Below are 11840 nucleotides of genomic sequence, written 5' to 3'. Positions count from 1 at the left end.
TCCTTGGCAGCAGCATTAGCAGCCGCCTGCGAGTGAAAATGTGGGTGATGGGGAATTTGGTAATGACTCCGCTGTTTTTTCTCATGGCTCCTTTGGGCAACAGCTGTCCGCCCTCAGCATACACTGTAGTTGATTGCAGGGAAACCCTGTACCTCTCCCCTTCTTTCTCTACTGATTTTGCACTTTTCTCTTTGCTCACCACCAAGTGTAATCAATAACAAGCACTGACAATACATAGCAATAGTGAAATCTGAAATAACTAAGAATTAGGTACTACAGCCATGGATCTGGCTGGGTAAAATCCAATTGGGTATTTCAGTTTCATTCCCCTACCCTGTTTTGGTGTTTTGTTTTTGATTTACTTTTTTTTTTTTTTTTTGATATTTGGAAAGCAAAGATCACACTTTTCCTCTTCCCATTTCTTTTCTTAATCCCATTTCTAAAAGGAGAAAAATCCGAATGGATTTAAAGTATTGGACTGGTGTTAGCTGTGTTTTATTGCACACCTAAATCCTGATAACAGGCTTTTCATTGCCCCTCAAAGCCTTTATTTTGGCATTCAAGCCAAATGTGTTTTCCAGAAAGTTAGTTGAAGTATTTTCTCCTCTTTTTTTTTCCTTCCTGTCTTTCCATCTGACCCCGGATATTATGGTCCAAACATGACTGGACAGCAGCTTTTGTTTCTTGGCCCTGTAATATGACAGTCTGCTAATATTGCCAGAAGGTGCAGTTTTGGGGTTACACTTGCGATTTTAGCTATTCAGTTATATTAGCAGGGAAAAATGACTTGTTTCTGTTGTACTTGAGTCTTAAGAAAAAGTGCCCATAGTTTAGTGACGATTTCCAAAGGCTTTAGTACCACCTGTATTTCAAAATGGGGGACCCAAACTCCCGGAAGAAACAAGCTCTGAACAGACTACGTGCTCAGCTTAGAAAGAAAAAAGAATCTCTAGCTGACCAGTTTGACTTCAAGATGTATATTGCCTTTGTGTTCAAGGAGAAGGTAATTTAAAATTCCTAATGTGAATTAGCACAAGTGATTTTTGTAAGTGTATACTAAGTTGTTACTTTTAAATGTTAGGTTAAAGAATGGTGAGAGTATGCTTATTTTTCAGCCTTACAGTGATTCTGTGAATTGAGTAGTTGTAAAATCATGAATGGAAAGTTCTCAACTATTAGTTAGTTTGAAAATACTTAATTCTGAAGCTTAACAGCGTCCAGCTTTGTTAGTTGACATGGGCTGGATAACATTGTAAAACTTAGTGTCGCATTAACAGGCAACTTTACAACCAAATTTAAGGATTATTTAACTGTATAAATAGGATGTTTGAAACTGTTAAATTGGAATAAAAATCTTTATATGCTAGTCATACATTTCTTTAACTTTGTAGATATCTTTTTATATGGTACATTTAATGAAATAGAATACACTTTAATTTTTAGGAGCAATTAAATACGGAAATGGTTAATTTGTGTTTAGAAGTGCTATTTTTAGATGTGATTTTTTGTTTTGTTTTGGTACCAGGGATCGAACTCAGGACCTTGCACTTGCCAGGCAGGTGCTAGAAGTGCTATTTTTTAAAATTCAAAATTGCCTAAAAAGTAAGTTTAATTTTTAAAAATCAGATCGGGCCAGGGATTTGGCTCAGTGGCACCGTGCCTGCCTCGAAAGCACAAGGCCCTGAGTTTGAGCCCTGGTACCAAAAAAATTAAAAAATAAAAGTCAGAGTTAAGGTTAGTGCCACAGTTAACTAGAAAGTAATAATGAGTTGTGGTTAGTCAAAAAGAACTTGATGAAAGCAGCATTTTTTTGCGGCTTAAGAATGGACAGTTTCTTAAATCATCAAGGCTGTTTGACTTGAGACTAGGTTATGAATATAAGGAAGTGTTCCTTCCATTTTTGCATGTAAGTGGTGTGCTAATTTCAAATCAGAAATATAATCTCAGTGTAATTATCTGTTTAGTGTTTGGAAGTTCCCCAGGTTGTTACCTCATTCTTTAAAAAGTTACTTGTACATAAGAACTCTGTTGGCAGAGTAATAGCATTGTAACCTGGTTTTCAAGTAATTTGTCTGTTCGTGCCCCCCCCCCCACCCCCCGCCGTTGAACTCAGGACCTTGTGCTTGCGAGGCAGGTGCGATGCCACTGAGCTAAATCCCTGGCCCTCAAGTAATTTGTTTTGAAGTGATTGTCTGAAGACAGGACATAGTACCAAGGATTTATTTCCTCACTTTTTTTTTTTTTTTTTTTTTTGGGTACCCAGGATCGAACTCGGGGTCTGTGCACTTGTGCAGGCGACAAAACCACTGAGCTAAATCCCAGGCCCTCCTCACTTTTTTTGTGTGCTTTTTATCTTTAACAAGTTGACTGCAAAACTGATAAAGTCAGATTTTAGTTGAAGGTTTTACAATGTAGGCTTTTTATATCCAAGATACAAGTGGTGAAACTATATTTTTGTAACCGGTAAGGTGTCCAAATTTTACTTTAACATTTGTGAAAATCTGGTTTTTTACAACTTTTTATTTTTTTTTACTATTTTTTTTTTTTTTTGGTACTGGAGATCAAACTCTGGTCCTTCAGCTTGCGGGGCAGGCGGCAGAACCACTGAGCTAAATCCCCGGCCTTGTTTTTTTACAATTGGATAATATCCATGAAATAGACCTGCATAGCTCATGATCTGTATTCTGTAGTACTGAATTAAAAGCTACATTGGTGATGAGCACTGGTGTTAACTTATATTGAAACACAATTTGGTGTACATTTTTCTCTTTTCAGATATTGCCATTTGTGGGTATGTAATATCCAGAAGTAGTAATGGAAACTGGCCCAGTTAAAGAATAAAGTAGTTAATTTGAATAGTTATGTTTTTGAACTGATGAGTTTTTAATTTAGCTGCATGTTGGCCCGGGGATTTAGCTCATTGGTTCCACCACCTGCCTTGCAAGTGTAAGGACCTGAGTCGGATCCCCGGTACCAAAAAAAAAAAAAAAAAATTTAGCTGCATGTAGAACTAGTTAAGTGAAATTATATCAATACTATGTCACTGAAATGATTATTTTTTTAACTTTAGGGTTGTTTATATTGGTTCCTCATAGGATTTAAGAAATATTGTCTAACATGAGTACTTGGTATGGATGCCGGAATGCTATAAAACTGAGAAATTAAACATTCTGTTAATAGGCTATTCATTTCATGGTTGGGGTGAGGGGTGGGGGAAGGCCAGAAAGATCCAACTATCTGAAAATAGGCATTTTCTATATAGAAATTAGATGGTAATTTTGCTGAGTTGGAGTAAAGGTACATACATTATAATACGGGCTGGTTGAGACAGTGTGCTTCCAGTGGGTCAATACACTTTTTTTTCCTTTTAGAAAAAAAAATCGGCACTTTTTGAAGTGTCTGAGGTTATACCAGTAATGACAAATAATTATGAAGAAAATATTCTGAAAGGTGTGCGAGATTCCAGCTATTCCTTGGAAAGTTCCATAGAGCTTTTACAGAAGGATGTGGTACAGCTCCATGCTCCTCGATACCAGTCTATGAGAAGGGTAAGTTCTGTTTTTAAGTCTTGGTAAGTTTTTGTGAGTTAAGCTTGCACACATACACACACCCCATGAGTACTTAACCATGGTGATGGATCTTCAGGTCATTTTATCTTTGTGCTGTGTTAAGAACAGGGATCATTCGATTCCCGGTACCAAAAAAAAAAGAACAGGGATCATGCCTTAGAGACTTTAAACCTGCTTTTTACAAGCTTGGGAACATTCTTATAGGGATAAGTATGTAGAGGATTTCCTTTATCCCATGTTAAGTGCTTGTGAACATCATCAGTGTTAGTTTTAAATTCCTAAAGTGGTTTTATTTTTTAAAAATTGACTTCAAACAAAAATGGATAACTTTGTTTATATGGCATCATGCTGATAATGAGGTATATAATTATTGTGAATGTTATATGTTACTGCTCATTGGGTTTGCTTTTTAGAAGGGAGCACTAACATCATGTCCCTTTATAAATAGAAATTTAGCCAGGCATGGCGGTGCACACCTGTAATCCCAGCGCCTGGGAGGCTGAGGCAGGAGGATTATTGAGTTTAAGGCCAGCCTGAATTACATAGTAAGACCCTGCCTCAAACCAGAAGAATAAAAAAGAAAAATTTTAAAAATGGTATATTGCCGCTAATCCACCAAACTTCTGCCACACATTGGATATTAATCTGGGGCTACTCGAGCAAGAGATCTTGCTCGAGTTGATTGTTGTGAGGGAAGACTGGAGATATCTCTATCCTGGACTAGAAGAGGTTTATTAGCCTTTGAAAATAAATACATTGGTTAATGGGGAGGGAAAGTAGGAATTCTATCAACATAACTGGTAACAGACAGCATTTCAGCTGTGAGAAGACAGTGGTATCAGAAATTTATTTTTAGTGTTTTTTATTGGTACATTTTGCATATACATAATGTATATCAGGAGTTTTAAAACAACCTTTGTTAAATAGGTTCTAATTTTGAAGTGCAAAACATTGGACTTTAGAAAGTACAGTAAAAATAGGTCATGAGCCTTTCAGATTGTATGGTCCTATTTTTACTACTTAAGATAAAAATGATGCATAGTAGCCCTTTTTCACTTGTAAAATGTTTCTGTAGTCAAACCCTGTAATTTGTGCCTTTGCTTTGTTTCGTTAAAATATATATATATATATATATTTTTTTTTTTCTTTTTACACAGGATGTAATTGGCTGTACTCAGGAGATGGATTTCATTCTTTGGCCTCGGAATGATATTGAGAAAATTGTCTGTCTCCTGTTTTCTAGGTGGAAGGAATCTGATGAGCCTTTTAGGCCTGTTCAGGTATTTTATTCTGAAATGAAGCATGATCACTTAATAAGTGAAAATTCGTGTACTAGGGTCAAATTTGAGAAATTCTTTGAGACTATGCTTCCTAATATCAAAGCTTTATTTCATGAGTCTGTCCTATCCTTTTGAATATTGTGGTGTAAGAGAAGAAAGCATTTGGATTATGTAATCTCTTGAGATGGAGGTTATTCTGCATCTTTGAAATTAAAGCCAGAGAAAATTTTTTAAAGCTGGACATTTGATGTATAGAGGGAGTCTATAGATGAGCTTGGGAAGATGTGGTTTTCTAGAATTCAGTTGACAGTACTAAATGTAATCCACAGGCTAAAGAGGTAAAAGTATGTATTTGTTTAATGGATATTGTAGACTGATAGGACTGTGCTAGAGAATACAAGTTGAATAAAAAAGGGATGAAAATCAGAATAGAAAAGCTGTGTGTGGTTCTCAGAACAGCTCACATGTCAGTTTTCACTGGTCACTGGAGGCATTAGAGGGTTCTACCCTCCCTGTACTGCCAGATGTTGAACCTGGGGCCTTGTACATGCTAAACATGTATGCTACCACTGAGCTATATTCCAATTCTGGCTTTAGTTTTTAATTTAGGATTTCCCATCAGAAAAATGTTAGGTTTCCTTATCATAGTATGTTTCTGAATTTCTTTTTTTCTTTTTTCTTTTTTTTTTTTTCCAGTACTAGGGATGAACTCAGGATCTTACCTTACGCCTGCCAGGCAGGCACAGTGCCACTGAGCTACATCCCCGGCCCTTGTTTCTGAATTTCTAATACTCTGCTTTTCTGGTACTTTATTATTTCAGCCTTTATAATAACTGGGTGGAGGTGCACCTCCTTTTTCAGAGAAAGAAACGGGTAGAGATTAGGTAAATACAGTAGTAGACCCAAAGTCTTTTGCAGTTAAGCAATAATCAAAAAACCTGGATTGACTGTAAAACTGAAGCTTTTGACTCACTACCTTGTGCTATGAAAAGTTCCCCATACTAATTATAAATCCTAAATTCTGGCTTACTTTAGCCCAGGAGTTCAAGGCCAATATAGGCAGCACAGTGAGACCCTATCTGAAAAATCACACACACAAAATCCCAACTTTTGTAATTTCAGAGTTCAGTTGCAGTAAATAATAATACAAAACTAATTTCAAGTAGTGTAAAATGAAATAGTACCCCTGTGGGTGTTTAAATTCTTGTATATTAAATAGTATATTGTGTATAACTTCTTACATCTTTAAATCATCCTTAGGATTTACCTAATACATTACTATGTAAATAGCTATACTGTATCATTTAGGGAAAGTTTATACATGTTCAGTACAAATGTGATTTTGTTTTCCCAAATATTTTCAATCAGGATTGGTTGAATTTGTAGACATGGAACCTATGGATACAGAAGGTTGAGTATGTATGAATATCCTGAGATATGGCTGTTTCTGAACTGTTTTTTTTTTTTTGTTTCTTTGTATTTTCTTGTTTTTGGGGGTTCTTTTGGCAGTACTGAAGATGGGTGAGCCTAGATCCTCCTGCATACTACCTAGGGCTCTTCAGTGAGCTATACTCTTGGCACCTAAAAACTGAATTTTAATAACATTTACAGTGGACTCTTGAGTTATGACCGGCCTGACATAAACAACTTGGGTTACAATCAGAATTTTGGTTTTAACGAGTAAAGTCTTGAGTTACAACCTGAATGCCACCTGCTTGTGCTTTCAGATGGTAGCAGATACAGATTTAACCCTTAAAGAGTTCTAGAGGGAACATTACATCCTTTCCCTTGTGGAGTTAATTGAGAAATCCTGGGCCATTGTCTCTAAGGATACTGATAGCTGCCTGGAAGAAAGTGTGGCCTAAAATTACAAGGAGAGAAACTTTGAAGGCAGTTGACCAATTTGAGTTACAACCAGCCCTTGGGAAGGAATTGACTTCATAAGTCAAAGGTCCACTGTAATTTAATTAAATTTTCTGGCTATTCATTACATATTGGACAATACAGATACATTTTTAGCTGGAGTAGACATTTCAGATAGTGTAACATTTGTAGTTACATAAAAATGTTTGTTTTTAGGCCAAATTTGAGTTTCATCACGGTGACTATGAAAAGCAGTTTCTGCATGTACTGAGCCGCAAGGACAAGACTGGAATTGTTGTCAACAACCCTAGCCAGTCAGTGTTTCTCTTCATTGACAGACAGCACTTGCAGGTAGGTTTTTTGAAAACTACTTTAGGGTTCATTCAAAAAGCTTATTGGTTAGTAAGCTGTTTTTTAAATGTTTTTGTTTTGTGCCCTCACTAGTACATTATTTTTGAAGTTATTTTAAAAATAAGCTGATATCCCAGTCCTCACTCTTCAAGTTCCCAAACTTTGCTGCATATTAGGACTTTCTGAGGAACTAATTTTGAAAGTCATGATTCAACAGAAAAGTACTTCTCACTTAAGCAGCAATCTAGGTATTCTAATTTAACATTGTTTATTCTCTCAACTTATGTTATCCCTGAGAATATTTAACAGCTTTATTACAAGTTATTAACCTTTAAAAAAATAGCATCCTCGGGTGTGGTGCATGCCTGTAATCCTAGCACTTGGGAGGCCAGGCAGGAGGATCACTGTGAGTTCAAGGCCAGTCTGAACCATATAATGAGACTCTATCTCAAAAAAACCAAAAGAAAAAATCCTAATTTATCATTCATTTAACAAATGATTGCCTCCACAGTGCCAGACAGTGAATGAGATAGAGAACAATTCCTGTCTTCATGGGTTCACACTCCAGTATGGGAGACCAGTATTAAACAAATAAAATGCATAATGATAAGTGCTAAGAGAAAGTAGGACAGAAGGATATAAACTGTGGGGAGTTGAATTCTTTGATGGTGTCACCAGAGGTCTTGCTGAGAGGAAAAGACTTAAAAAGTGTTTATGGTATTCACTAAATTACAGACCATATGTCTATTTAATAGAGAATACATGTAAAAGAAAAAATACAAAGGCGTGTCCCACTCAAGTTGCTGATAAGCTATTTGAGAAGACAGATGTACTTTTCTGCCTTGAAGAAAGGTGTTTTTTTTTGGTACCAGGGATTGAACTCAGGTCTTTGTGCTTGTGCCACAGGCAGCGAAACCACTGAGCTAAATCCCCGGCCCAAGGAAAGTTTTGTTGTTTTTTTTTTTGACCGGTGTGTTTTTTTGTTTTTTTGTTTGTTTTTTTTTTGGTACCGGGGATCAAACTCAGGACCTTGAGCTTGCGAGGCAGGCGCCAGAACCACTGAGCTAAATCCCCAGCCCTGCAGAAAGTTTTATAAGAGTTGCTTCTGGGGGGAGGCAGGCATTTGCTAAAAATGTAACATCACTTAGTGATAACAGTGTAAGTGGGGTTTTTTTTTCCCAGTTTCTTTTTACCTTAACTTTCTTGTAGGTATTTTAAAGTTGACTCTTAGTTTTCCTTTTTATTTGCTTATGGTCTTTACTGCCTTACAGAGGAATCCATAACACTGATTTTTAGTAATAGAGGACTAAAAAACTGGTGTAAAGAAACTAGCTGTCCACTGGTGGGGTGGGGATTGGGAATTAGACCCTAGGGCCTTTGCACTGAATTACATCCCCAGCTTTTTCTCTTTTGAGACAGGGTTTCACTATGGCCCAGGCTGGGCTTGAACTTGAGCTCCTCCTGCCTTAGCCTTCACTTTCATGCAAACGTACTATGAAATAGTGACACAATTTAAAAATGATCTCAAGGAATTGTTTTGTAAGATGAGTAGTAAATCATCTATTATGTATCAGAGATCTTTTTTGTGGGTTAAGTAGCAAACAACTTGAATCCTTTTAGTTCCAGAGTCAAATTTGGATTGTAGGTAGGGTGACTTAATTGTCTTAGTTTGCCTGGAATATCTTGGGTTTGGCAAAATTCCAAGTCCTGGAAACACTTCAGTCCCTGACAAACTGATTAGTTAATTACAGATAAACTTGATCTTCGGTGCTTTTAGTCTTCATTCAGATTCTGTTCTTGACTTTCATAAGCTGGAGATGTGTTGGCAAATTTGCATTATATGTAAGAGTCAACTTCTAGTTTGTAGGGGAATCGATATGATAGTAGTCAACACATACAGTACATTATATGCCCAGCTCTGTACTCAGAGCTTTTCATGTATGAATTCATTTAGGGCTCACATTAATCTCATTTTATAGTTAAGGAAATAATTTGGTCAAACAAAAAATCACTTCACAGGGATTTTGTGCTTTTTGTCCTAAGACGTGGTGAGGGCTAGACCAAAGGGTAGTTTTAGATGGACAAGTGATACTGAGATACAGGCCTGGAATCTATCAGTTCTGATACAAGTGCAGCTGCTTGCTGGCTCTGTGATCTTGGACAAGTAACTTCGATGAGCATGTTCTAGTTGGGTCTTGGTTCAGGTTGCATCTCGTTTACTGGCAGTAACTATTTGAGAAAGTACCTAGCATATAAGTTATAAGTTAGATGCTTAAATGGTAATTGCTTTTTAAAAATAATGGCGTATGTCTGTAATAACAGCACTCAGGAGTCTGAGGCAGGATTGCCTCAAGTTCAAGGCTAGCCTGGGCTATATAGTGAGTTCAAGGATAGCCTGAACTACATGTCGAGACCCTGTCTCAAACATAACAAAACAAAAAAACCTTCAAGTTTAAATTGGTAATATTTGGCCTTTTAGTCTGTAAACACAAGATATGCTTAAATTTTCACCCATTTCTAATCTCCTCCCTAGCTTCTGTCACCACATCTGCTGTCTTCTGACTATAAACGTGACTTAAATCTTTACTCAAAATGCCTTCAATCCTAACTTTTTTTACCAAGTAATCTGTAGTCGACTTTCCTAACTTTATATATTCTTTTATGTGTTTAATTTGTAATAATTTTTCCTGTATTTTTCCTGTATCTCTAGACAAGATTGTCTTTCACTGTGGGTAAGGATTGTACTTTATCCCATACTTTATATGCTTTACTACTGTTCTTAGGTTCTTAATAGATTGTGAGAGATTAAGTCAGTGTATTGAACTCTTAGTCATTAAAGGCATTAATTTTCCCCCTCCAGACTCCAAAAAACAAAGCTACAATCTTCAAGTTATGCAGCATCTGCCTCTACCTGCCACAGGAGCAGCTCACCCACTGGGCCGTGGGCACCATAGAGGATCACCTCCGTCCTTACATGCCAGAGTAATTACTGGCCAGCACATGGAGAAGACCAGAGAATGCAGCAGCAATATTTTTCTTGTTTTCTTACCACTTTATTCTTTCAGAGTTTAAAGAAAATGGACTCATGCACAGAACACTATGCATTTTGAAACTTGTTCATTCTGGATTTTTTTTTTTTTAATCATTTGTATCTCAGAACTTAAAAAAATTAGATGTCTTCTGCACGGACTGTGTGAAAGAAGATGCTTTGCATATTTGCTGCACTGCATCAGCATCTTACTAAAAATGTGAAATGAAAGGACTATTGTACACTGAAATGCTTAAATGTATCTGAAAGCACAAGGTGATACTCATTATTGATGGTCTTCCCATTTGTGCTGGTGTTTGCCTCTTTGACATCTGTCATCAGTATTTGGAGGGTGAGAAGTGAATGTAACAGGTATAAATAACATTTTTAAAAACTTAATAGCTTTGCTATAATCACCGTTGTTCAGAGCACTGTCAGATTCATTCTAATGACCAAAAGTGGTTAAAAAAGAAATGACAACCATGGGAAAGATATCTTAGATGACAAAAGCATCTCATTGTAGGCATTCTTGCCTCATATTTTACTGGGCCATGTTTGTTTTCTTGGGACATAAATATATGTATTTTTTTTCCCCAGATCTCTTTCCCCAAGTTGCTGTTATAAAAAGTATTCTGCTGAGTGTGGATACATTTATACACATTAAAGCAGATATGGAGTCTAAAGTAGCTAAAGCAGCTATAAAACAAATACATTCATAGCTGCAGAAACCATAGTAGGTAGAGAACTTTACTTTTGGGTTTTTATTTTGTTTTTTGGTGTTAAAGAGAAGAGATTTTAATTTTAAAATAATTCCAGTGAATTGTTCTGAAATTCTGATTACACTATCCTAAGGAAAAAGTTGAGGGTTTTTGATACAGGAAAAGTTATTAAAAAGTTAATTGTAAAAATAACCAGTGTCAAAGTTCTAAAAGCAGAACTCATTTTGTGCAATGAACATAAGGAAAGACTACTGTATAGTTTTTTGTTTTGTTCTTTTAAATGAAGAAAATCTTTGCTTAAGGGTTGCATACTTTTATTGGAGTAAATCTGAGTGATCCTACTCCTTTGGAGTAAAACTAGTGCTTACTGGTTTCCAATTGTATTTAGCTTCTGGTTGGAATTTGAAAAAAATGAAAACCTAAATAAAATAGGTGAAAGTTCCCTGACTATACTCAGGTGAATACACAAAGCTTGACGTGGTAACTTTTTTGTCCTAAGTCACTGAGTAGATGTCACTTAACCACTTTAGAGGATTATTTTGTAGCCCATAGCAGCCAGTTGGGTTTGTAGATTCAACAAGAGTAGGAATCAAAGACATGTTCTAGTTTCAGTAGGTATCAGCCTGTGCTTTTGCTGTACATGATGAACCTTTTAGAATCCATTTGAAATAACACTTTTTCTAAACTCTTAATAACCCTGAGTGGAAACAGATGCAGAGACTTAATTGCTTAAGCTAGGCTCATAAGTAGTAGAGGATTTAAATTAGACTGACAATACTGTGCATGCCTATAAGGCTGAGGCAGGAGGACTGAAAGTTTGAGGCCAGTCTAGGCAATTTAGTGAGATCTTGTGTCAAAATTTTAAAAAGGACATGGGATGTAACAGTACCAAGGCCCTGGGTTCAGGCTGTATTGTAGTACCACAGATAGGCTGCTGGCTGGAATTAGAGCCTGAGCTCTTAACCATTTTACTGTGTTGAATTACATTTACTATGTTCAGTACATTAGGCAATTCAGCAGCCGTTTATTT

The 11840-nt window shown here is 36.5% G+C and overlaps 1 protein-coding gene across 1 annotated transcript; it reads left to right on the top strand.

Annotated features, from left to right (window-relative positions):
• The first annotated feature begins 813 nt into the window (after positions 1-813).
• Positions 814-11280, top strand: CUNH6orf62 (chromosome unknown C6orf62 homolog). Its single transcript, XM_004847598.3, has 5 exons — positions 814-1003; positions 3372-3548; positions 4727-4849; positions 6929-7063; positions 9924-11280. Exons 1-5 carry the CDS (start codon positions 875-877, stop codon positions 10047-10049), a joined length of 690 nt encoding a protein of 229 aa, XP_004847655.1. The 5' UTR covers positions 814-874; the 3' UTR covers positions 10050-11280.
• Positions 11281-11840: the final 560 nt, after the last annotated feature.

The sequence above is a fragment of the Heterocephalus glaber genome, unplaced genomic scaffold (genome assembly GCF_053883595.1).
Source record: "Heterocephalus glaber isolate CG9 unplaced genomic scaffold, H.glaber_assembly_v1.0 deba00001472, whole genome shotgun sequence".
Taxonomy (NCBI): domain Eukaryota; kingdom Metazoa; phylum Chordata; class Mammalia; order Rodentia; family Bathyergidae; genus Heterocephalus; species Heterocephalus glaber.
Note: the sequence above shows the minus strand (reverse complement) of the source record. Positions and strands in the feature narration are given on the sequence as shown.

Excerpts from the sequence above, each read along its gene's own strand:
- CUNH6orf62 (XM_004847598.3), top strand. The coding sequence starts at position 875 with ATGGGGGACCCAAACTCCCGGAAGAAACAAGCTCTGAACAGACTACGT. Across the intron at positions 4,850-6,928 it reads AGCCTTTTAGGCCTGTTCAG|GCCAAATTTGAGTTTCATCA; the intron begins GTATTTTATTCT and ends GTTTGTTTTTAG. Across the intron at positions 7,064-9,923 it reads TTGACAGACAGCACTTGCAG|ACTCCAAAAAACAAAGCTAC; the intron begins GTAGGTTTTTTG and ends TTCCCCCTCCAG.